This window comes from Pyxicephalus adspersus, chromosome Z (assembly GCF_032062135.1).
Source record: "Pyxicephalus adspersus chromosome Z, UCB_Pads_2.0, whole genome shotgun sequence".
In the NCBI taxonomy this organism is placed as follows: Eukaryota; Metazoa; Chordata; class Amphibia; order Anura; family Pyxicephalidae; genus Pyxicephalus; species Pyxicephalus adspersus.
Window position 1 is genome coordinate 50,646,009 of NC_092871.1, and position 26,900 is coordinate 50,672,908.

Genomic DNA, 26,900 nt, shown 5'->3' on the forward strand with positions numbered 1-26,900 from the left:
GCACGGGCCGTAGGTTTGGCACCCTTGTGTTAAGGTATGTAATTTATATCAACACACTGTAACAGAGATTTTAACAGCCATACACCATTTTTCCTAACAAAGCATATCACAACATGGTGGTTCATGCCTGAACATTGTGGTGAGCTAAAACACTTGTGCTTTGTGGTGCACTGACTATGGACATTGGATTGTCTTTCACACTGAATTTCACTAGAATGCCCTAGTTCTCTGTAACAATGCCCATTGCAGTGTTAATCCAAATGCACGGGTGAGAATAAAGAATTACTAGTCTCTCAGATTGCATCAAAACATGTCACCCACTAGAACAGGGGTGGGCAAACTTTTTGGCTCAGGGGGCACAATGAGTTTTAAAATATGACAGCTAAGTCTGGCCAGTATCAGATAAATAGAGAGTGTTTGTATGAACTCATATAAAACACATGAAAAGCCATTACCTAAAGGTAAAAGACAACTTACATTCAATTTCAGTGGAAACAGTTTTGTTGGTCACAATTTTTTGCCAGTGGACAATTTTGTACCAATAATCGACGCGCCCGATTTAAAATCCGAATGAACCATTTACAGCCCGCGGGCTGTAGTTTGACAAATACATGCATTAGAATGAGATTCTATATATCCTTTTGTGTGATCCAGTAAGAAGAATATGGTGCAGCAGTTGTAAAATGTAAAAAACTTTATCACCTATCCCAGATCCATCTCAGGGCACTGCCATCTTCCTTCTTCTTTTCTTCCTGAAGACAATCTTCATCCATCATGACAGGATGTCGTAACTCATTCCATCCTGGCATGTTCAAGGGAAGCCGGGTTTGCCAGTTTCTCACAATGCAATTCACACGCTTCTCTAACTGATTATTATTATTATTTTTAATAATAATAATAATAGTATTAATATTAATATTGTTATCATTAACCACATGACCGATAAGCCTGACCCGGGTACAGGCTAAAAAAAGTTACTATTTTCGATAACCCCGAACTTTACTCCCTATATTAAAACCATCACTTACCTGGTCCCGCTGTGCTCATCCAGCGTCGTGTTCGTGTTCCAGCGTCGTCCTCCAGCGTCGATCTCCCTCTCCAGCGTCGGGTGCCTTCCCTGAGAACCAGCGGGACCAGGTAAGAAGCCGGCCGGCATCTTCTGTTCCGCCATTTTAAAAAAAAATTTCATGAAAACCTGTAACGCTTTTGGAACAGAAATCTAGACCTCAGTGTAACGCTCAGGTGGTTAATAATAATAATAATAATAATAATAAACAGTATTTATTAGCATTATCATTTTTATAGCACCAACATATTTTGCAGTGCTGTACATTAAATAGGTGCAAATGACAGACAGATACAGACAGTGACACAGGAGGAGGAGAGGATCCTGCCCAAAAGAGCTTACAATCTAAGAGGTGGGGAAAGCAGCACACGATAGGAGGGGGTTTATTGAATGGTGGGTGAGTAGTGATGGTTTCAAAAGACAGAAAAAGATGGGTAGGCAAGTTTGAAAAGATGTGATTTGAGTGCCTTTTTAAATGAGAAGAATGCAGGAGAAAGCCAAATACGATGAGGAAGACCATTCCAGAGTGTTGGGGCAGCTCTACAAAAGTCTTGGAGCCCTGTGAGGAGTCAAGTGAGGAAGTCAGTAGTAGCGGAGTTGTGAAGCAAGCGGCTAGGGGTATACTTTTCTATTGGGTCAGAAAGGCAAGTTGGACAAGAACTGTGCAGGGATTTAAAGGCAAAGCACAGGAGCTTGAATTTGATTCTAAGGTGAAATGGAAGCCAATGGAGAGAACTACAAAGAGAGGCAACAGAAGAGAGGGGTGGGAAGGATGGATGAGTCTGGCTGCAGCATTCATAATAGATTGTAGAGGGAAGAGTCTGGTTAGTGGAATACCAGCGAGAAGGATGTTACAGTAGTCCAGACGAGAAATGATAAGAGCATGTACAAGGAGTTTGGTGGTCTCTGGGGACAGGTAGGGGCAGATTTTGGAGATGTTGCGCAGGTGAAAGTGACAGGACCTGGAAATGTTCTGAATATGGGGGGTAAATGAGAGGGCTGAATCAAAGGTGACACCAAGACAACGTGCCTGAGGGGAGGGACGAATAACAGTGTTGTTAACAGTTAAAAATATGTTTGAGGGGGAAGATGATGAGTTGGGTTTTATCCAGGTTGAGTTTTAGAAATTTGTTTGCCATCCATGATGAGATGGCTGACAGGCAGCATGAGAACTTTTCCAGGACTGAGGGAGACAAGTCAGGGGTGGACAGATAGATTTGAGTGTCATCAGCATACAGATGGAACTGTAAGCCAAAGGAGGATATGCGACTACCGAGAGAGGAGGTGTACAGAGAAAAGAGAACCGGTCCAAGGACTGACCCTTGGGGAACACCAACAGGGAGGAGAGTGAGTGAGGAGGAGTTACCATTGAAAGAACTTGGAAGGAGCGGTCAGACAGGTAGCAACCAAACCAAGAGAGAGCAATGTCCCAGATACCAATGGAGTTCATGATTTGTATTAGAAAAGGGTGATCAACAGTTTCAAAAGCAGAGGAAAGATTTAGGAGAGGGTCAGTGTTGATTTACAGATGGAAGAGATGGGTATAATTGGAGTAGCACGGTTGGCAAAAACATCATGTCTGATTTTGACAAATCTATCTCTAAAGTAGGTGGCAACCTCTTGGCTATGTCCTACAGAGTGCTGGATGCACAGCATTCATCAAAGATGGCTATAGATACTGGTACAATGGTAATAGTTACCCCCATCTGTTTATTTTATAGGATGATACTGAACCCTACTTCATTGGCATCTTCTGTTTTGAAGCCGGCATCAAGATCATTGCCCTGGGGTTTGTGTTTCACAAAGGCTCCTACCTACGGAACGGATGGAATGTCATGGATTTTGTAGTCGTTCTTACCGGGTAGGTGAAACATCTTATTTTACCTTGTTTTAAAAATAAATCTGGATATAAATTAGTAAAAAATTGGTTTATCTGAAAGGTTTTCTCGTACAGGTCTGATATTTCAATTTCAGGTAATTGCCAGAGAGTTATTCTGCCTGCCTGTTTTTTCTCAGGACTTTATTGCTGGGATCTCAATGAGACATACAGTGAGTCTCTAGCTTTGCACACCAACATAAGGGGGGTTGCAACCCACCTTAAAGTTCTTCACACCCAGCTTAACTGGGTTGAACACTGAATATGTTTTTCTTTAAAAATAAGAAAGTGCTACAGAGTGCAAAGGGTTTTTTGATAATGTGTACATTATTAGGCCCATGTCATGTTTGTTGGCTTTCATGACCGCACAGATCCTTATGTATTTCTGTTTTTCTTGTCTGCAGTAAACTCTCATTATCCAGGACACTTTTAGCCCACACTTTTTTGTCTTGCGAGCTACTTTTAAAATGACCAAGTCAAAATGATCTACCAACAATAAAATATTGCATCTAATAACTCCTGTGTGCTGTAGAGTTGATTTTGAAAGGCAGGGCTCCGCAATCCATTCGAGTTACCTTTGTGATCTACCATTAGGGCAACCCTGATGTAGGCCAAGACAGAAATTTTCATATATTCATATTTATAAATGTGTAAGTTTTTTTATCTGGCGACTGTACTTTTTAGCGTGTCAAGAATTTTCCAGGTATAAATAAATAAATAAAAAATTTTTTAGAAAATTTTACACTATGTTAACTGCCATTACTGACTTTTCTAGGACGTGTTGGGTAGTCACTCTTAGGCTGTTTGTTATTTTTACTTGATGAGTCGCTCACTTGTAAGTTAGGTGTTCATTCACCTGCACAAACATGGGAGTCATTGGGGCTGATTTATTAAAGCCCTCCAAGGCTGGAGAGAATACACTTTCATTAGTGAAGCTGGGTGATCCAGAAAACCTGGAACTGATTTCTTCAAAGTTATTTGCTATTTACTAGCAATTGTTTTGAATTCTGGACCAGATCTATTCGAGGTTTGCTGGATCACCCAGGTTCACTTATGAAAGTGTATCCTCTTCAGCCTTGGAGAGCTTTATTAAATTAGGTCCATTGACTTAAGAAGTTAGGAAACAATAACAATGACTGCACACCTTCAAGTGATTGTTTAGATACCTTACAATGAAACAATACCAGACTTTGTGACTCCTATGGGGCTTAGTACTCTTAGGTTACATATTTATCAGGGCAGGTACCTGTAGTATTTGGCATATACAGTTGCATACAAGGAATTTTTGTGTATTTTGGATCCTCTATACACCTTCTGTAGGCTGTAGGACCCCTGATATCCATCCCTGACCTACATCAGCAAAAGTTTTAAAAGCTTTCCCAATTCCTGTTGGGAATGCCATACTCTATGCAACTGGCTGCCTGTGGTTGATTATGTATGCTGTGCTGCTGTCTTCTGGAAAACACAGCTAACCAATTATTAATACAGGATTCTGGAAAATCCTGTCTTCAGTCGTGGTACTGCTGCCATGGCTACAAGAGAGAAAAATTAGATTTATTTTTTGGCAGATTTAAAAACATTAACTGTCTGACAATTGAAATGGATAGGTCATTAACAGATTACAAAATTGCTTGTGTTGCAGTTATATACATTTTTTTTTTATTAACAAAATAGATTCCTTTAAGATTCTTAAAAATTGTTGCCTGGTGTTGCAATGGTGAGCAAGATCCTTTGTGGTCGGCATCAACCAAGCATCCATTGTAATCTTTATGGAATACAAGAGCCACACGGCTGTTTATTTGTCGACCTTTACAGCTTCTGTTTAGAATCCCCTACAATCCTTTAGCTCTGCCTGCTCATGCAACAACCCATATTTGCCAACAGAAAAATGAAGTGCAAAAAATGTTCTTAATTATACATGACCCTGTTTAAATGTTAAACACAAGAGTACAGAACAAATCAGAACAGAAACCAAGGGACAGCCGCCTGTGTGAGATTTCACTTAACACTTGCTGGACCAGGTTGCAGGGTGGTGGAATGTCGTGACAGAAGCTGGATCAGACAAGGGTTGGGTTGTGGAGATCTAGCATGTAGAATATTGTTACACCTTAAGAATTGTATAGATTACCTGTAATAGTTTGGCAGTTACATGATCTTTTTCTGGAGCAAAATCCACTTTACATCTTAGGTGTCTTATTTGGTCTGTCCTGTGTAAAGTGTGATATTGCACTAAAATGTTTGCATTATCAGTGAACTTGGGACAAGACAACATAACATGGGGTTCCCACCAGCTGTACATAGTTACCTTATTTTACTCTTCTGCTCTTGCAGTCACCCCAGGACTTACTTGATACATCAGAGTTATGGGGAAGCCTGTGATTGGTATTCAGATTGGTTTCCGATTGGATGTACTTAAATGTATATCCACACAAAACCACAAGTGTACTTTTATTGTAAGGTCATAAATTCATCTAATTTACTACATTCAATTGGAACCCAAACTATCAGTGTTTTGTGATTGGCAAAGAAATAAAGCAAATAACCACATTTAACATGTAAACTCAATATGTGCTATCATTTGACAATTTTGGAAAGATGATGAGATACTAAGAACATAGATCAGCATAGAACATTAACAAAGGTCAAAATTAAGACAAATAGGAGGAAAGAACTGAAGATACTCAGACTACGATGCATAAAGGTTTTCACCACCCCTAAGTTGTTAAATTAGTGCAACTTTACTTCTAAAACAGCCTTTCTTAATCAGGGTTCAGTTAAATTTTTAGGTTCCTCCAGAGGTTGCTAGGGGTTACTTAAGCAATGGGCACTGAAGAAGGAAGGTGTAGAAGAGTTTGAGAGATAAAAGGGTGTAAAAAAGAATTAGGACATTACCTTTCATTGGTGTTAGTAGCAACAAATAATAATCACCAGTGAGAAAGGTGCACCTTGGATTAGTGATCAGTGGGAGGAGGACTTCCTTACATGTGGGATCAGTTTAGTGTCCCTTCTATAATGATGGTCAGACAGGAGATCTGTCACTAATCCAAAGTGCACCCTTTGCACTGGTGACCAATGCAAATTTACCATAAACTGTACTGAATTTAATCATTTTTAGCAGAAAATAATTCAGACCAGGCAGTTTGGACACAGAGGAAAAGGTTACAAAAATAAAATTATTTGCTGCCATAAACACCAATGGAAGGCAATGTCTTAATTCTTTTTTTACACCCTTTTATCTCGCAAACTCTTCTACACCTTCCATCCTCACTTAATAGCTTGATCTCGGTCAGGGCCCTATAAATAATAGAAGGCCAAACATGGCTAGAATTATCCCTTGCCTTTTCTGAGACATTCATCAGGACTTAAGGAGACTTTCCAACAAATGATTATTGGAGCCCTCAGTCACAGTCACTTTTGGCTCACATTGTAACTCAAAAAGCTTACTGTCTCCCTTGCAATCTAAACGCATGATCACCAGACTGCTTTCAGAAAAGGCGGATCTGTTATTACATAGCCAGCATTGGGTTAGCCGGGTATGGCCACCAGCCACACTGAGCTGAGGGGAAGAGGGCTTTCTTTCTAAAATAGCAGGTGGGAAGCACAATGTAGTGAGGTCGATGGTAAAGGGCACTAAGAATGACCCTGTAGGGACAGCAACTGTGAGCTCATTAGAGGGCATTTTTATGTGCTTTCATTTTAATTATTAGCATCCAGAATTCCATATTTCATCTATGACCTTTCCATGGTGAACCTGATTTAAGCTTGACGCTTTGGTTTTGTGGGATTTGCAGTCTTCCATCCATTGTGCTCAGCTTAATTACCAGTCATACATAGAAACACATAAAGCAGGTCAGAGTAAATAAAACTGAGTAATCGTCAGATTTACTATAAGATAAATTCTTATTATGTGACTAGAGACTGCAAAAACATATTCTGGAAGGGAAAGCAGCAGGTTAAAAGCGTGGGCTTCTATAAAGGGACCTGGTAGCTGAGAAAGGACCTTTCATGAGCTTGCTTCTCTGCTCACACTGCTAGCCGCTCACTGGAAATGGTGCCATTAAATATGAATACTTATTTCTTCAATGGAATTTTTCTCTCTCCTCTGTATCACTGTGTGCTTATATTTGCAGGTATATTAACTGTATATTCTTTACTGCACCTCTTGGTACATGAATACATTTTTTTGGCTAGAGTCAAAGATACTGTGAAAATTAGATATGGGTAACAAAAGATAATACCTTATATCTGTTGATTCAGAATTTTTAATCATTTATATGTGATCCTTTTGATTAGCCCCATCATGATAATTTTGATAATGGACTCTTTTTTGATAAATGGCAACTTTAAAAAAAGTTTTTGGAAAGGTTTAATTTAAAGCTGTACTCCAAAGCTAACCTTTACGTTTTGATCATTGTAAGCGAATATTAAAATCTGTTGAGGATTTTCATTGCAGTTAAAAAAACAGGGAAAACCTTTATACTGTGGACACAGCAATTAAAACATTACAGGTGTTGATTTTTTTAATCTCCACTCTATTTAAAATGTAGGGTCTCATGTTGCCTTTTTATTGTGTAGAATTGTTTTGTTTAGCACATACACAAAGTGAGATTAAAACAAAGTATTGCCTTCCAATGCAACTTGTACACATAGATGAGAGATTTTTCTAAACAGTCCCTGAAGAGATATTTTGAGGCTGTTTGTGAGTACAATTGGAGCTCAGCATTTAGTGGGGTAATGCAGCCCTTTAATTATTGCCGCCGGTGGGTTTTCTGGCAGCTGTGTACGTACGGAATACTGAATAGGGAAATTATAGCATTATTGAGATATAATGCAAAACAAGTAAAATTGATGAGTTTCATTCTCCCCTGCCCCGTCTGCATTATTCACTGACTGCATTGAATTGAACTGACAGCTGTATTAACGTATCTTTTTATATGCAGCAAGCTTTTCTGTTAGTATTCTCTTATAGTGTGCTTACTGCTTTATCACACAATTCACCCTTCTGCCAATCCCATAGCCTTCCTGAGTGCAAAAATCCTTTTTTTCTCTGGTAGAATAGATTTTGAGGGTTAAGAAAAAGCATTCTGCATAAATACAACAATTATTGCTTTTATGGGACTGTCCTTTGCTTTGGGCCAACAAGATATTTTAAGTTTGGCTTTCCTTGCAGCTGTGTTGGGTTATTTTTACCAGCCTGAGGATTGCAATATCTCAGGTCCTACAAAGCAATGATTTAAAGTGGCAGATTTTTAGAGGATCTAACTTTACAAATATCTTTTTATTGTGCAGCCTCCATTGTAATGTAAGTGTAGCTGAAGAACTAGGTGGGGGGCAACCTTGAAGGAGGGTTAGAGGGTTAATGGTTAGACCACTGGGTGGAGAAAAAGTTAGGTGAGGAGGAGCTTGGTGAAAAAACACTGGGGGGGGGGGGGGGGGGGATGGTTGGGGAAAGAACTACCTGGGGTGAGGGATACACACTGTCCAGCTTCATAGACAAAAGCCAGGTAGGGTAAGAGACAAGTAGGGTAAACTCTTCTGTAGAATAAGATGGAGGAAGAGCTCAGTGAAAAAAGGAGGAGGTGGGCTAGGTTGAGGAAGAGGTATATGTAGGATTGTGTAGGTGGAGGATGATCTACGTGGAAGATGAGGTAGGTGGTTTGAGGTCAAGGTGGAGGAAGAGCTAGGTAAATGAAGAGCAAGAAGCAAGTTGAGGTAAGAGCTTGGTGGGGGTGAACTAGGTTGAGGAGAAAATAGGTGTGGGGAGACGTTAGATGTGCACTGTAGCTGGGTCTATCTGATTTCCTATTTCAGAAAACGCAACCACTCATGCAGGAGGAGGGCTCTAAAAATGGTAGCACCTGCAACCTATGCTGCTGAATAAGTTCACTTCTTTCCTTCACTTTGTATTTTTATGTTCATGCAAACCAATACCACTAGCAAAAAAGTGAGGGCAACCTTAAATGTCACATTTGATTGGCATCCAGCAATAACAGAAATTAAAATTACCCCAAATAACATATTACTACTACTACATAACTACTTTCTTCATTATAAAATGTTAATGTTAAGGGGATCTTGGAGGCCTGAGGTATTTCTAGGGGTTATGGGGTGGACCCCAGTAAGATTTTACTCCAGACATATGAACAGGCCTAATTTAAATTATATTTTATTTGCACACCGTTTTTTTAATCAATAATGAAAAACCAAATGTTAGCAGATGAGTCGCTTCATGGCGTTGCAGTGCTCCAAGCTGGATATAAAGTAAAAAATTGACCTCCCAACTAGGTTTTGTAAAAGGGATACTTTTCCGTACAATATGCTTAGATAAAGAATAGGTTCTTGCTTCTAATCTCATCACAATAGTTTAAATATGATCTGGTTAACTCAACAAGGCTTTTTACACCGCTGTTTTTCCTTTATACTTTAAAAGTAACCAATGCAAAAATTTTAAAGGAAAATATTAAAATTTTACTGCAATACAGCACTTCATCAGATCAAAAGGAGGGAAAATTACAAGGAAAATGAAGCATGGGGATTAGATTCTAAAAAAGGGATATCCCTGCATAGAGAGTGAGTTAGAAGGTATGCATGTACACATTTCAGCAGCCAAGCTTTCGTTTTACAGCTACAGAAAAAAGGCAACACTTGAGGTAAATTAAAGTTTAAACTAATCCTCATCTTTCATCTTGCAAAGTTGTACTGATTCCCCTCCTATGCTGAAATTGCTCACTCTGAATTCACTGCACACTACAATCATCTTACCTTACCTCGGAGGTATCCTACTACAGACTTTCAGGGTCAAGATGCATGCACATTTTTAGTATTTCTCAAATGACAGTGAATTAGCAAAGATGTGGCATGCAAAGAGTCCATAAGTGAATATTTATATGAAATTCCTTACCTATATTGCCCCTAAGGACTAAGCATCCTTTAATGTGTTGAACTTCCCTTTTTCCAGTACATTCTTCTCAGACTTACTGTCCCTGCCCCACATAATTTTTTGTGGGCATTAGTACAGCCTCCTTTTTAAAACTCTACATACAGCATCCCCCCCTCTTTTTGAAACATGGTCTGCTTTCAATACCTAAAGGAGTCACCATATTGAATGTAGGCAATAATGAAGGTGTGCCTGGTCATTGTGTTTATTCTGTATTATGGTCACTCCATTAGGGAGAGTAATGCTTTTTCTGCTCTGTGTAATTTGCAGTACTTGGGTTTCACTGGCAATTTTAGTAAGATCCCTGAAATAATTGCCAATGTGTGACATCAGTTCTGAGTGGAGGTACCCTTTGCATTCTTTTTTTAATTATTATAACCAGCAGTTGGTCAGTGCTGTGGTTTGGTTTAGGCACACTGGAAAGAAAAGATGTGTCACTGTCACTCACATGGTATTGACTACTGTAAAACAAATGCCTCCATGATTGCCTGCCCTGTGATTTTATGACAATTACAGTGAAATACATCTCATGCTGCTCTCCCTCTGGCTTGTTGCCATGACATAATTTTGTTAATGTACAGCACTTTGGGGTAGAATTGGCGGATTGGCCATCTTCAGCTTTTTTTCTTTCATTTTTCTCCTATATATTGTTGAGCCACTCAGTTTCATCTCAGCTGCCTATTACTGATAGAAGTGAGATGTATGGGATCATGGAAAGAAGGCACAGGTAGAGGCAATGATGATGCACATAATACAGTAGACTTCAGCAACAAATCAACTTCTGGATTGCAGTATTGATTTATGTAAGGTTAATGCTGACAAGTTGCTATGGGTTACTGCACTGTTAATAGGCAAAAAAAGCGTGCAAACTTAAGAAACCAAAAGCTACCAGACATCACATTTTATTGGTTAAGATTCACAATAACAATGACAGATGGTTCTGGTTACTGTGGGTTAAAGCATGCTCCTCTCTGTCACATTCATTGGTATGGTGCTAGGTGACTGGCCTCTGAATATCTCCTATAGCCCTGTAAGTATGTCTCTCTTGGAGCACAATCTGGCTGTCTCTGGCAGATGGCTGATTTATGTGGATTCCTGTTGCGTCCCCGTTCATCTTTGGCCAAATTCTGGCTGCAAACAGCGGGATGACCTGTTCACCTTGATTTGCTGCAGGCAGCCATGATGCTAGTCAGTGAGTGTTTTGTAGTTCTGAGACACTCTAATCATAGGCCTACAGGGGTAAGAGGTGGCAGATCACAGCACCCATCCCTCTGATTTAATATGACAGCCAAATCCCCGGCTGATTGCCCAGGAGTGAAATTTTTACAATACACCCAGAAAAAAGCACAGCAAACATCCTCAATAATACTGCTTGTGCACTGCTTAGTGTTATAGTATTGTTCTGTAAGTTTTTTTTATATTGTTTGTGTGTATATGAAGTGTAGAGACTGCCATAAATGACTTCTACTGACAATAGTTCTAGTGCTTCAATACCTTTTGGGTCAGTATATATGTGTAAAGTCAACACTTCAATGCCACAGGGTGCCCAAATAGGGTTCACTACCAAGTGCTTGCTTTCTTCTGGAATATGGGTCCCACAACCACTTATTTAAAAGACAGTAGCCTATTGAATAATGAAAGTGGGGCACACCACTTTTTAGATGCATGAATCATAATGATAAGTTTGCCCTATTTGGACCCCACTCTTCTTTATATATTAGACAAATAGACCCATTCCCTGCAGTAAACCCACACTGATTAAGGGTTCACAAATGGGAGAGGCTCCTGCGATCTTCAATGAAGCACCATATAATATGGTAGTCTGTAATGAGCCCTGTAATATTTATTACTAGTGCTGTTTAATCCCCTGAACCATGGAAATCAAAGTAGGGGTTTATAAATTTTGACTTGATAAGGTTCTGGTATATTGCAGAGGGCCTTTGTCCTAACATGTTTAAGGTACTTGGAAATAAAGATACAGATGGTTAGGCAGGATGGGGGAAGAATAGAAAGCACTTTAGCCACAATTTTAGGAATAGACCTATCACCAGTATGTTTGCAGCAAGATGAATGCAGAAAACTCCAGGCTCTGAATAGCTGTGTCACACTGAGCGTGTCACAAGCATAGAAGTCATAAGAGGAGCTGAACAGAACTACAAAGAATGTGGGAGTTCTGGTACACATGTCATTTTGGGGTTCTGCTTTAACATCTCATTGTGAATGGTCGTCAGCCCTTGTCTGGCTACCTAATGCTTGATATTTCCACCATGTAATAATAAGCTGTCAAATGATTTTTGATTTGTGACTCCTAAAGACATTTATCCAGACAGACATAAATCAAGCAGCAGACATCGCTCTATACCTTTACGTGACCTACTAAAACAAAGCTTCACTCTCTACCATAAATAGACTTTAATGCACAGTATGATCACTAAAAGGGAAAGGAAAAAATCATGATAAAAATATGGGGGAGGGCAGATCCCCTGGGATGCTACTAACTTTAAGATCTCTCTGTGTTATTCACTTGGACTCTGCCATCTAAAATCACAAATTTAAGCTCAGTGTCAAATCTAATGGCGCCTGACCAAATATTTAATCTTAAGAGACAACCCAGAAAGAAAAAATAAGTTAATTTATTTGCCCATCAATGAGAGTTCCTAAACCAAATACATATTAATAAAAAACAAACAAAAACTTGATTGAATAAGCTTTTACTACCCCACCCCTCAAATAAACAAATCTGCAATAAATAAATGTAATAGAGTTATTTAGTAAACAATAGGCTACCTCTTAGATTGTAAGCTTTTCAGGGCAGGGTCCTCTCCTCCTCCTGTATCTGTCTGTCATTTGCAACCCCTATAATTTACAGTGCTGTGTAATATGTTGGCGCTATACAAACACTGTAGGGAATGTTTGTGGAGACTTAAAGAAAAAAAACACCGGAATAAAACAACACTCTCCCATTGAAGTGCCCCCCCCCCCAATGGCAAGGGTTAAATGCCCCTTATATTTGTATAGGGGCTCTCCTGGTGGCCGGCACCTGGTGTCCCGTTTACAATGCAAGGTTTTAGGTTCTGCCCTGTGTCTTCAGAGCCATGACTACAGTACAAAGCTTCTTAGAGGGGAGACTTCAAGGGACACACAGAGGTAGAATGCCTATGTAAGGGAGAGAAAAAAAGTAAGTAAAAGTGCTTTTTACATCCCCCCAGACAAAATTGAGCATTCAACATTTGCAGTTTGGAGCAGCCTCATTGTAAGGTTTTTTTTTTTAGGACTTAAGTCTAATTCTTCTTTCCTCTAGGTGGCACTTGGTAGAGTCATCCCCTGGCTTTTAAAGTGTTTTGAATACTCTAAAGTGGGATCTCCTTGCTAAAGTTATCAATTCTGTTCCCTGTTCATCTGTGAGTTTTGGATGCTACAAGCCCATATATGCTTCATCTGCCAAAGTATTCTTTTCAGCCACCTTTATTCACACTACCCTGCTGCAGAATGTAATCTGAAGAGTAACACCATTAATGTCTGCCGAATATCTAAGATCATAATCTCTCTATTGGGGTCTACCTTTGACCCCTCTCTTTCTCTAAGCTGTCATCACCAGGTGCCTGAAACATGTTTGGTCATCAGCACTCAGAGCATTGTCAAAGTCTTTATTAGCACATAGTGCAGAAACTGTAACCTGTAACTGTGATTACTTTGCAGTGGATTGTAGCAATACAGTATTGAGATGGTCAGATATTATAGCTGTATTGTAAAACTTGAAGAGATAACTGAATTAAAGGGGGTTGTTTGTGTTATTCTTACTCAGATCTACCTTTAAAACTTCAAAAGCTTGTTTTTTTCATAATTATTTCTAATTATCTGTGTACTTGTGACTGGTTTTATTATCCTTCGTTTGAATGTCAACCAATCAAAAAGCTTTATCCCCTTTCAAACGGATACATGAACCTAAGCTTTGTACACACCTGATTGTCATTGCCTGAGATGAAAGTTCTTGAAAATCTAGCTTTAGTATGGTTGTCCTCCAATGTTGTCCAGTGACCTGCAGTTCCATATCACCATAAGATATAGCACTAACAACTGCCAATCTTTATTATGGGAAGGATGCAGGGGGACTTCTCCCGTTCAGCCCCCTACCTACCCTCTTCATAGAACAGAACAGGTTCTAAATGCCATTTCCCCAAAAAGAGAGGGTTCTCCGTATGTACCAAATCACTTTAATGATATTGATGACAGTGAACGTTGTACATAGTGACATTACATGTTCCTATTATTGATTTAAAAAAGTGTCCCATCTTCTGTGGTGCAGTTTTGTTTTATGAAAAAAGAAAGGCGGCAACGAGCAAGCCGCATCCCACAGTGCACTTTTTCATAGAAAAACGGTTGTTCCTGATTGATCCTTCATCCGTGGACTGGTCAACAGTCATCTGAGTTGACAATCATCTAATGTGTGTGCAAAGATGTTTTCTGCGAAGATAATTTACCTAACTTAGTAAATGTGGTGAAAGTTTACCTTAATAAACATACTCAATTACCTGCAAGGAAGTAGAAAAAAATGAGTTTTGCAATTAGCAAAACATCATCTCATTCGCTAAGCTGAGTGATTCATTAGGTGAATAATACTTTCCAGAGTAATATTTAGCAAATCAAACCCTTTAGCAAATCAAATTCATATGTCTAACAAAACACAATGTAATTTCAAGGAAGAATATGGAGAGAAACCTGCCCTTATGATCTTGCAATCTAAAGGGCTGACAAGGTAAGGACACAAGCTATTTTTGCACAGTATGATATATTACCAGTACACAATATTAGACCTCATCATCATCATGACAAGTGTTGTGACACTGTATATGAGAACATTTTATGAGCCCTCTTCAATCTTTGAGATAAACAAACATTTTTCCAGTTATATTCACAAGAAAAGTCTGTCAATTTCGACAGGTATTATTTTGGCAACAGCAACAAAACATCATAAGGTACCACAGAATTTCATTATGTGTATTTTACCAGACCAACCACTATGTAATGCAGCGCTGGATTGCAATGTCCTTTTAAATGCAAAAAAAAAAAAAATAGTTGTGTCCTAGTTGTAAAGTTGTTTAAAAGTATGGTATGAAAAAAATTCCACTCTGCATAGAGTATAGAGGACGCTTTCAGACAAAACAGACATTGTTTAGTATTACAACACCTGGAAAATATTATCACTCCTTATGTGAAGTGACAGGATTTACCAACAACAAATACACATTAAACCACGTGAGAAGCTAACTTGTGCAGAAATGTTTGCTTGCTCTGACAGATTACACTCGGTGTGTTGTTGTTGGCGTTTGTGTAGTGTGGAGCTTCCAGGAATCCTAATATCAGTGTGTGACTTACCAGGCATGTCATCATGTCACTATTCTGGGACCCCTCAACTGTCAGTAGGGTGGGTTTCCCAGGTGTCAGTGTTTCATTATTCAGACAGCCCCAAGTGTCAGTGTGTCAGTGTTTTGGACCTCCAAGTGTCAGTGTGTGTCATTATTGTAGGACTCTGTGTGGCAGTGTGTAAATATTTTGAGGACTCCCAAATGCCAGTGTGTGTCACCCTTCCAGTACCCCCAAGTGCCATTTTAATATGTTCCTTGGGAACCACAAGTGTCACTGTGTCCATTAGCCTAGAATCTCCAAGTTTTATTGTTCTAGACACGCAATTGTCAGTGTGTGTTATTCAGGGATTACAAGTTTCTGTACTTTGTGTCCCCAGGCATCATTGTGTCATGGCTCTGGGATTCTCAGCTTGGGAGAGCAATTTTAAGACGCAGCACACTTTGGGCCCTCATTACCAGTCACTATTCTTGTTTTTCTTTGTGGTTGTTTTTTTAAAAAGGCCTTCTTACCACACTTTGCAATCTCTTTGCAATGTTCTGCAGAAAGTCCATTAAATCAGATCAGATAATTCATGGTACATTTGACTAGATGCCAAAACGAGTCTCATAATCATTTCTGCTCTGATTTAAAAGTTTGCATCCTACAACACTAGAGCCCTTTCCAATGAGCTCCAAAATCCTAGTGAGATGCACACAATATAGTTTTATCTTGTTGTGTTGACCAAGAACTGATTGACAATTTATTCACATTGCAAAAGGGACAATGGAAAGGTTTTACACAGATCCCCAAGCATTAGTTAGAATTATGCACCAGTTGTACCAAGCAAGTAGTTTTGTAAGGGTGGTGATGAAGGTTGTTCCCTCTTACAATATTAATTCGTTTTTACATTTGGGACAAGTAGAATGTAAGATGCCTTTGAATCAAAGGTACCTAAAGCCATCTAGGACATGTGTTGGCCTGAGTGAGTCATGTGGTTCATCCCTGTTTGTCCTTGTGACCTTTGACACTAGGGCTAAAAGAAGAGAAGAATCCAAATTTGTGTGTTACCCCAGTAGGAGGAATACAGGACAAACTTCCAATTGAGCCACTAGTTTTGGTGACAGTTGTCTAATAGAAAGTCTCTCTTACCTTGGACAGATTTTCTTTTACTACCTATTCTGACTAAAAAACAGGAAGTGAAGGGATGTATTCTCTAGTAGAAAATAGGAAAAAAATATCCTACTGTATTCAAAATAAAAAAATGAGTGTAAATTTACTTTGACAACACATTTAGGAGAAACATTATTGAGAAAATAAAATGGATAAAATCAACTTGGGTAAGGGTTAAATGCACCAAAAGTGAGAGATTTTTTTCCCTCTGGAAACTGTGAAATTGTGAAATATTTACATGGACAGTAAATCCTTTAGATATTGGATACAATTTAATGTTAGCATGATAATCACAAGCGATGCTTGAATCTTTTTCACATTGCTCATTGAAATATTAATAAAAAACATAAGGTTGAAGATCCGTCAATCAGCACTACACTGATGGATGAGGAGAGTCAGCCATGACTGCCCTATGGCTGTGGTTGGATTGGCAGTACAGTGGCACCCAGTAACATATAATAGGGTTTGCATTCACCTCTTTTGACTCCACTGTGTGCAGAAGCCTGTTGCCAGGGGCACTGGTAGAAGGTAATTCTCTGTGGCAGAACAGTGTGCTTCTTTCATGACTCGACTTGGGACTCCCGGAAGATTAGGGCATAATAGGCCAGTTAAGAGACACATTTTCCCCAGACAGAGAACCCAGGAACCCTTTTTGCGTCTGTCCCTTCTTATAACAGTCAGGCTCAGCTCTCTCTGAATAAAACTGGTGAGGAATGTACTCAATTTCATAGCACGTTACTGCTGGGGCCTGTGCCTGTTTGGCTGAGATGGCACTGTCTAAAACTGGAATAAAACACTATTTATTTAATTATATATATATATATATATATATATATATATATATATATATATATATAAATTGTATTGTCACATGGCAGGCAGACATATTCAGCCATATGGTATGCAAGGGTCCTCAGCACACCTGGGCTGCAAATGGTTCTCCAACAGACCCTGGGGTTTCTTGCTGTGCTTCTATGATGCCCTACTTTCACAGATGTGAAAAAAGAAATCCTATAGCTGCATAAAAAGAAAAATATGATGTAGCTGCTACAACCATGGCATGGGTTACATGCTAATTCTGCCAGCCTCCCATCTCCTGGAACATCCATTCATTTTTATCTTCAGTCCCACCTGTCTAGGCTTCATAATCATGAAGTGAACTCTCCAGTTGTTTGTACCACTGGCTTTGATGATGATAGCTGATAATGATGACTGGGGGCTTTGATAAAGATTTCTAACAATCCAGTGTCTTGAAGAGATATAAGGCATTAATGTATGACTCTGCTCAGGGGGAATGTATCTTTTAGGTGGAGTAGGTATTCTAGTGCATATATTTCATGTGTCACTGAAATGTTCCTTTCACCAAACTAGCCTTGGCAGTTCCAGCCACCATCATCCCTTGTAAATTGTGAGTAGCCCACAAACTGGGTTACTGTGCTCGCAGTAAAAAGGGCTTCTTCTATTCAGGTAAGCAGCATAGAATCATCCGGATGACTTCATCATCACAACCTGTGAATTGCAGTTAATCAGGACGTTGCGCTTCCCTTGTGTGCTAACAATAGGCATTTTTTCTCCAGTGATCCGCACTCATGGAGGGTAGAGGAATATGCCAGCTGATTGGTACCAGTGTGTGTTCGGCTAATAGAATCAGCTGCACCCTGTGTGCGCTGAAAGTCAGCACTGAGCCACATTCAGATTGCAGACATATATTACAATATCTCAGCATGCTCCAAGGCAATTGCTAAATCGTTAGTCTGTTACAGTGTTCTTCTCAGCACTGTAACAACGGCACAGTACATTGTTTTGGCCCCTATTCCTGTAATAAATACAACACATTCTCTGTGTAGAATGGTTTGAGGATCATAAGCAATGCCTCCTCTTTCTCCCCTGGTGTGGACATGAGCAGTGTCCTCATGTATGTGACAACAAGCAGAGGTCCCAGCACCTGCTTAACCAACATCTGGTAAAAAGGGTGCATCCTTTTACTTTGACTCTCCTGATCTTCATATTTATTATGGTTCAGTGACTGAGAATGTATTGAAGCCAGAAGAACAACCAGGTAGCGAACATTTGCAACAAGGACAGACTCTGTTATCTTCTCATGATAGGCTTAATTTTCTCATAATTACAAGGGGCTATGTTCCAGAGAACATTAGAAAAGCAAGTAGCAGTTTTTGGATGTCACAATAGGGGGAAGGGATGTGGTGTGGCAATGGGAGGCATGGCAAATGGCAGTGCTGCATTCTATTGCAACTCTGTGGTCCCCACAACAATTAAAATGCTTTCTGCCAAAAGCTGTATTGTCTTTTACTGCACTCACGCAGGACACACATATAGTGATTTTTATTCTATCAATTGTATATTCAATTGCCGAATACCTCAGATTTATATTGATCGTTCAGAATATGCTTTTTTCTGCCTTTTTCCACTAAATGCCTCAGTCCATTCACAATCTGTGTTTTGCACCAGACCTCTCTGTATAATAAATTTTGTATCAACACATATACACAAATTAAAGTGTTTCCTGTCATTACTTCCTTCAAAGGAATATTGTCACCGATTAATGGTTTAGGCTAGAGAATACACACACATTGGTGCTTAGCCATCTGAAACCATGAGTCATTAGTTTTCAATCTCTTTCAGTAAAACAGAAGAAGTGAACAGCCTTTATTTGGCACCGACGTCAAGAGTGAAAAATAGGAATATGAGAGGGAAAAAAAGCATGATGATGTGATTTGATCTATTTTCTGCAAGTATATCCATCATTCCCTTGCTCTGATGAGCAATTGCTGGAGCTGAACAGTAGGGTGTGGTCCACACACCAGTAAATCTTCTTTGCTGTGAGCAGTGTATAGGCAACTGGAGCACAGTCTGAATGCAATTTTGTTTGAAGGGAATGTAGGGTTTATTTAAAAATGTAAAAGATTAGCTTGATTGAAATATTCATGGGAATATGTTTATTAATCTTTTAAAACATTGGTTTGATTGTAATGGTTTATGTACATGGGGGCAGCTGTTGCTACATACCGGTAGGATAATATTTTGTCTGCTGTAAACCCTCTATCCTAAAAAAAAGTATTTCAATTTTTCCTGGGAGGACACATACTCTATTGTTGTTATTGGCTGAAACAACTGTATATAATGAAATTACAGGATTATCGCCACCCAAAAGTTGTGTTTTGGGTAAAAATGAAGCCTGATGAAAAGTCACCCCTTGGCTTCCTACATGTTGGAATACTTCATGGCCAGGATCTCCATGTTCAGGTTTTTGTGTTTCAGCACCTCCTGTTACATTTTCCATAATTAAATAATATTTTTTAATAAAACACAATTCAGGTAGGTATGGTCAAAGCCCCTTGATAGCAGGTGTGCAGACCCAAGACATGGATCTCACCAATAGAGTCCTTGAGAAATAGAAAAAAAACTTGCAGGTGGTTTATACTCTTTGGCACCTGTCTGGTTTTTGTATGTCAGGTAAACAGCCCCCTTGCTGACTGCTGAAAGTCAGTTGCAACATATGTACTGCCATTGTTTTGTGTTTTTTGAATGAGCCCATGGGACGAATGAAATGAATGAAAAAAAAGTTGTTTATCACAGTCAGGGCTGTGGAGTCGGTAGATAAATTCTTCGACTCTGACTCTCCGACGCCTCTGTTTTCTGATTCAAACTTTACACTTTTGCAACCAAACTTCACAAAAAATTAAGACCCCTAGTTATTTATAAATCAATACATTTGTTATAAGATTAAATATAACACAATATTTTTACTGTAAAAGTTTTTCTCAAGAAACATTAAAATATATATAATAAATTGATGATTTGTCAATTATTATGTTTTTTTACTTTATATAATTTTAAAATTAAATATCTTTATTTCAAGGATTTATACTAAGTTTTAAGATAACAATATTATTAATCTTTTTTATCTTCAAAGTTATTAGCTTTATATTTAGTATTGCACTTACTCTTATGGCCAGAGAATTAAGTAATGCAGAACGTCAAAGAATGGTAGACAGTTATCTGAATGGAAATGATGCCTCCCAGATAGCAATGGTTTTGAGTTGTAATCGTGCAACCATAACCAAAAGTATTAAGACCTATGAATCTTCCGGTAGAGTGGAAAATTACCAAGAGGAGGTCTGAGAAATTCAATGTTGGATGAAGCCCATAAGGAGGAGTTACCTAAGTTAATGTCCGAAGATTGCGGAATAAGCCTCAGGGAAATGATCAATTATTTGCCGAAATTGGAATTATTGCTATTATTATTTATGATTATATTAATGCTATTTCAGAAATAAATAAATGCATTGATAAATTCCAATGGTCATTAATTTTAAAATTCCAATGGCCTCTTTTTAAAAAACTAGCCAGAGCTTGGTTGAAAGTAAGAGATACTACCTCTAATTTTTACCACCATACTCTCCATTTCTTAATCCTGTTGAGAACATATTCTGTAAATGGAAAGAAGTAGTAAGAAGAAATAGGGTAATTAACTCGCTTTATTAGAAAGCATCTATAGTGTATTTTTAACAAAACGAGCAGGATTGCTTAAATTTTTATACACAAATCTTTAATTTTTTGCCTAAATACCTAAGAGAAGAAAGCATTAATGATTAATAAATAATTTAATTATTTTTTTACATATTTTAATTTAATGTTTCTTGAGAAAAACATTTATGGTAAAATATTGTGTTATATTTACTTTTATTATACATTTTTTGATTTATAAATTATTAGGGGGGCTAATTTTTTTGTGAAGTTTGGTTACAAAAGTGTGAAGTTTGAATGCAAAAGTATTTTTTCAATGGTGAAAACAATGGTCAAACAATGGTGAAAATTTTACTGTACTGGCCAGTTAAAACAAAAGACAAAAAAATGAAAACAATAAGGTTTTATTTATTGTTTTTATTAAGTGGCTATAAAGTAATAGCATAGCATGCATAAAAATCAAGATCAGGAACTTTACCAGTTTAAAAAAATTAACCACATTCTTTGGTAGTTTTAGAACAAAAACAAAGCTAACAAAAGCTGGAAAACCTAAAACAGTTTATATATAAACCTGGAATATAGTTGTAAAGTGGAATAGCTGTTAAATGCAATCCAAAAGTAACTCAGTGTAGTGTTGTTCGAAGAAACAGAATTGCTTCTGCCAGATCCTCTTTCATAGAAGCTCTTAAATCTGACTTGAATTTTTTTTGAGCTGAAAATAGTCTTTCAACACTGACTTGGGTGGGTGGCATTGCTGTTACGGTTCTAACCACCTCACTAATAATCTCAGGATAAACAAGGATAGCTTATTCTACAGTCAGTTTTGATGAGCGATCATACTTTTATACTCCTTTTAATTCTTTGAAAAACTCCTGCTGGAATCTCTTTATTTGGACATTTTCTGGTCGTTTATCTTTCACGCATATGCAACGTCGCTTTACTGTTAAAAGTTCCATTTTGTCCAAGTAGGAATTAAAATCATTTGAGGAGGATGATCCTGAGTTACCAGTGCTTATAGCTTCATCCAGTGGTGGTGTTTCAGGTAGTAATCCCTTCATCTGCTACATCACAGAGGGCCTTTTTTGCCGTATCAGTCTGGTCATCGCTCAACAAAATTCGACTCATTGGATCATAACTAGCAGCTAACAAGATTTAATTTTCCAGTAAGAGATTCTCTCCTTTCTTCATTGAAGATACAATGCCATCAGCTATTAACCCTCCACTTTTGTTCAGGCAATAAATATATCAAGCTCTTCCATTTCAAGAAGAATTTACCAGGTGTTAAATCTTCAGATTGCAAACTCTTGGTGACAGTAAAGGGGTTAGAAAGTAGATTTTCCAGTGCTTGTGTCCACTGGCTTTCAATTAATAATACATTTTTATTGTCTAGTTCTTCAAGAAAGTCTTTTAGTTCAAGCAAACGCTTTAGCATCAAATAAGTGCTTCCCCAGCCTGTTATTTGATCCAAAATGGCTCCTTTTCCTGCACGTCTTTTCAAAATGGCATCTGTTTTAGGGGCCCTGGCTGCAACAGTTACTTGCCTCAATTTGCCAATTGGAGTAGCTGCATGACAATCTTTCAATCCATCTCTTATTGCAAGTTGCAGAGTATGAACAGCATAACTCAAATGTTGAATAGTAGTAAGCTTAGATGCTTCTTCAACAATGTCGCTATTCTCTCCGCTTTCACTTTGTCCAATACTTGCAGAACTGTCTTCCTTTAATATCTGTCTATCACTTTATTCATCTACTTTAATAATTTTCTCAAATGTGGTCAACATATTAGAAGCATTATGTCACAATACATAGAATCTGTTTCTTTTTTAATTTCAAAATATTCTAGAACATCCTCCACTAACTTCTGAAGATAGTCACTGTTGTGATGTGCCTGGGTGTCCTTTACTCCTAAGGTTTGCGTTATTGTATTAATATTTTCATCAACAAATCTAACATTAATAGCAAAATAATTGACTCTGTCATGTGTGCATGCATCCATTTTTATGAAGACAAAATGTTCCTTCAGACCTTTTCGTAGTTTTTCCTTTTTACATTTGGCCTCTTCAATTATAAGTTTCCTTATACTTTCTCTTTCCAGAGAAAAAACAAGTTTTTTATCCATTTCTCCATTTTGACCTAAAAAGGCTGGCTGTGAAAAGAAGGATAGTGGTAATCTGTTCTTTACTACCATTTCAATAATGTGGTTTTTAATTTTTTCTGGTGTCGTTGTTATTGTAACTTTGTCAGATATGAAGAATTTTCTTAGTTGTGTTTGGTCTCCAGTGGATTTTTAAACCTTTTTTATCCCAGAAGTAGATGGAATATTTTCATTGATATCTTTCTCATTCACAACTTCTAACACTTTAGGATGAAAACGCTGCAAGTGTCTTTTCAAATTTGATGCTCTTGTAGGTGCATTTTTGTTAGACCCACTGAAACTGCTAATTTTTGCATCACATTGTTTTACCATCATCTTCAAGAATACATTGGCACACGTAATGTTTCCCATCACTTGATAATGTAAACTGCTCATAAACAGCAGACTTTATCATGTTTGTTGACAGACTTTTTTGCCATTGTGGATGGGGTGCCAATTTCACTAAAATATAAATATAAAATGTTATAAGAACTAGCATATTCTTTTTTTTTTAGATTGTATTTTTATTGGGAATTTTTCTACAGAATAACAAACAGGATTACAAAACAGGTAACAGTGGATCTTGACCACGGAAACAGGAGTGTAGTATACACTTAGTCAATAATCCGTACATGAATACAGAAAAATTTGCAACCAAAATTATGAAATACATACATACAGTAGAATGAGTGCAAATTTCCTGAGAACCAAACTAAAAAAGAAAGGCTACAAACCTCAAAAGGGAGTGGGGAAAGGCTTGAAGGGAGGAGTGTGACTGAGGCCTAAATCAATAAGACTCTGGGGCCATGATTTATTAAAGTTCTCTAAGGCTGGAGAGAATACACTTTGATCAGTGAAGCTGGGTGATCCAAGAAACCTTGAATGAATCTGGTGTAGGATTCAAAACATTTGCTAGCAAAAAGCAAATTATTTTAGGAAATCCATTTCAGGTTTTTTAGATCACCCAGCTTCACTAAAGAAAGTGTATTCTCTCCAGCTTTGGAGAGCTTTAGTAAATCAAGGCCTGGGTATCAACTGGACAAACGAGCATAATATTGGTCCCAGCTCTCCCATGTTTTTTCGTAATTATCCATGGAGGGGGGGAAGGTACTCCATGAGACACACTTCCTGAATTCTCTTATATAGGTCCTCCATAGAGGGGGCAGAGTAGCCTTCCATTTAGTAGGGATCAGTGTCCGTGCAGCTACCAAAATATGCGATACCAATTTGCGAGCAAACTTGGGTAGCATCCTGAGTGGTTGGCCCAAGAGGTGGGTCAGAGGATCAAAGGTTATCTGCATCTGAACCACCTCCGAAAGCAATGAGTTAACTCAAAACCAATAGCCTTTAATAATAGGACAGGACCAGAAGATGTGCTCTAAAGTGCCTTGGGGACCCTGCAATGCTAACAGTTAGGGTCAGTACCTGGGAATAGCCGCTGAAGTACAGCCAGGGTATGGTACCACCTGAGAATGATTTTATAAATTTTCCTTGTATAACGTACAAACAGAACTCTTATTAGCGGCTTCCCAGATCTCCTGTCAGTCATCCATGTCCAGGGTCTGCCCTAGGACTTTCTCCCATTGTAGCATGTATTTGAACTTGCCTGAACCGAACTGTGCAGGAGGCAGTATACAGAGGAGACAACACCCTTAAAGTACGGGCCTTCCGCGCACAATCTCACAAGGAGGCCATGTGCTGGCACATAGCAGAGGGCTGCAGAGCTAGGATAAAATGTCTAATTTGTAAGTATGCGTAGAATGAAGTACGAGGGAGCTCAACCTTATCACAGAGCTCCTCAAACGTAAGCAAGCGCTTCTCCACAGGGTGTAAAAGATGTCTGATTTGAAAAAGGCCTTTCTCTTTCCATGGCCCCGACATGACCCCCGACATACTATCTGGAATTTGTGGGCTGTTAATCACTGACAACTAGCATATTCATATATTTAAATGCAAACATACACATAGTCCTGCACTTTTGCAAACATACATACAACATGGCACTACGCACATACACAAAATTAGCAATAGCTCTACACTAAACTTGACATAATTTGTCCCATACAAAAAAACATGCACAAACAAATATACTATACACACAACACAGAGCCCTACATTTTACTCAGAAACATACACACAATATGCACTATACACAAACATTCATACATTCCTGCACCATACACACAAACATACACATAGCCCTACAGTTTTTTCCAGAAACATGCACACAGCCTTCCATCATAATACACACAAACAGCCATGCAGTTTCAAAATAAACATGAACACCTACAGTTGAATCCGTTGAGTCCGGATCCACGGACGATGGACGACAGCCAATCGTAATGAAAGTGAAGGGGAGAGCGCGCAGCAGGGTGCAATTGCGCAGCTGAAATGTAATTGCCTTAATTGGCAGATTCGCGACCCCTATTGCGCATGGCAGAAATCCGGCCGGCAGATTCAGGATGCGATTGTACGCGCGCCCTCGAGTCCCGGACCGCGGTAATCCGCGATCGCTGGTCGTGCGTATTATCGCGCTTCCAGCGATCGCGGATTTTAATGATGAATCAGGGGCATTATATCTGAAATAAAATGAAAACACTTTTTGTAATGTACATAATCCAGATTACAATAATGTTAATGTCAGATTGTTTATTAGCTCAGCTGAACTTCACACTAGTAGAAATACAACTATGCACTGGGCTTTATTCCTACATCAGAGAAGTACTTAATTATGACTAATATTTGTGAAATAGGACATTTGAACTTGCTGTATTTTTTTATTATAATTTAAATTTATCATGAGTTGGAGTTGGCACATTTTTATCGACTCCGACTCCACAGCCCTCAGTACAGTCACTTTATTGAGCATCTTTTAGCTATCAATGTGCTCAACAATTTAAAAAAACAGCTGTAAAATTTTTTCATACATAAATATCTCAGCATCTAAAGTGGACATAGACTCATATTGTAAATATCACAAAAAATGCTGGAAACAGCTACAGTGAGGGAAAGAAGTATTTAATCCCCTGCTGATTTTGTACAATTGCCCTCTGACAAAGAAATGACCAGTCTATACTTGTAATGGTAGGTTTATTGTAGTTGTGAGAGACAGAATAACAAGTCAGAGCTAGATGTGCATTGTAATGAGTGAAATAAGTATTTGATTCCTTCGCAAAAGATGACTTAGTACTTGGTGGCAAACCCCTTGTTGGCAATCACAGAGGTCAGATGTTTCTTGTAGTTGCCCACCAGGTTTGCACACATCTCAGGAGGGATTTTGTCCCACTCCTCTTTGCAGATCCTCTCCAAATTAATCAGGTTTCGAGGCTGATGTTTGACAATTCAAACCATCAGCTCCCTCCACAGATTTTCTTTGAGATTAAGGTCTGGAGACTGGCTAGGCCACTTCAGGACCTTCATGTGCTTCTTCTCGAGCCACTCCTTTGTTGCCTTGGCCTTGTGTTTCGGGTCCCATTTTCAATCCCCTGGCTGAGGGAAGGAGGTGATTTGACGGTACATGGCCCGTCCTTTGTCCCTTCGATGCGGTGACAAGTTCCCCCCGTTTAGTTCTGGGCTGCTTCGTCACCTCATGATAATTGAAACTCCACTAGGGGAGATCTTGCATGGAGCCCCAGACCGAGGAAGATTGACAGTTATTTTGTGTTTCTTCCATTTGCAAATTATCGTGCCAGTTGTTGTCACCTTCTCACCAAGCTGCTTGGCAATACCGTGTTTCCCCGATTTTAAGACATCCCCATTAAATAAGCCACCCCTGATTTTTGAAAAAATAATTAAAATAAGACACTCACCCGTGAATAAGACATCCCCCGATATTTGATCCTGTGTGTGTCTCCTTGATGCTGGCTGCAGCACGTGTCTGCTCC

General features: G+C 38.7%; 1 protein-coding gene across 1 annotated transcript in view; it reads left to right on the forward strand.

Moving 5' to 3' along the window:
• The window catches only part of CACNA1B (calcium voltage-gated channel subunit alpha1 B), a 221,519-nt gene that overhangs the window by 20,700 nt on the left and 173,919 nt on the right, over positions 1–26,900 (forward strand). The window contains 1 exon segment of the mRNA XM_072431529.1: positions 2,788–2,927. Coding sequence (XP_072287630.1) covers positions 2,788–2,927 — 140 coding nt within the window.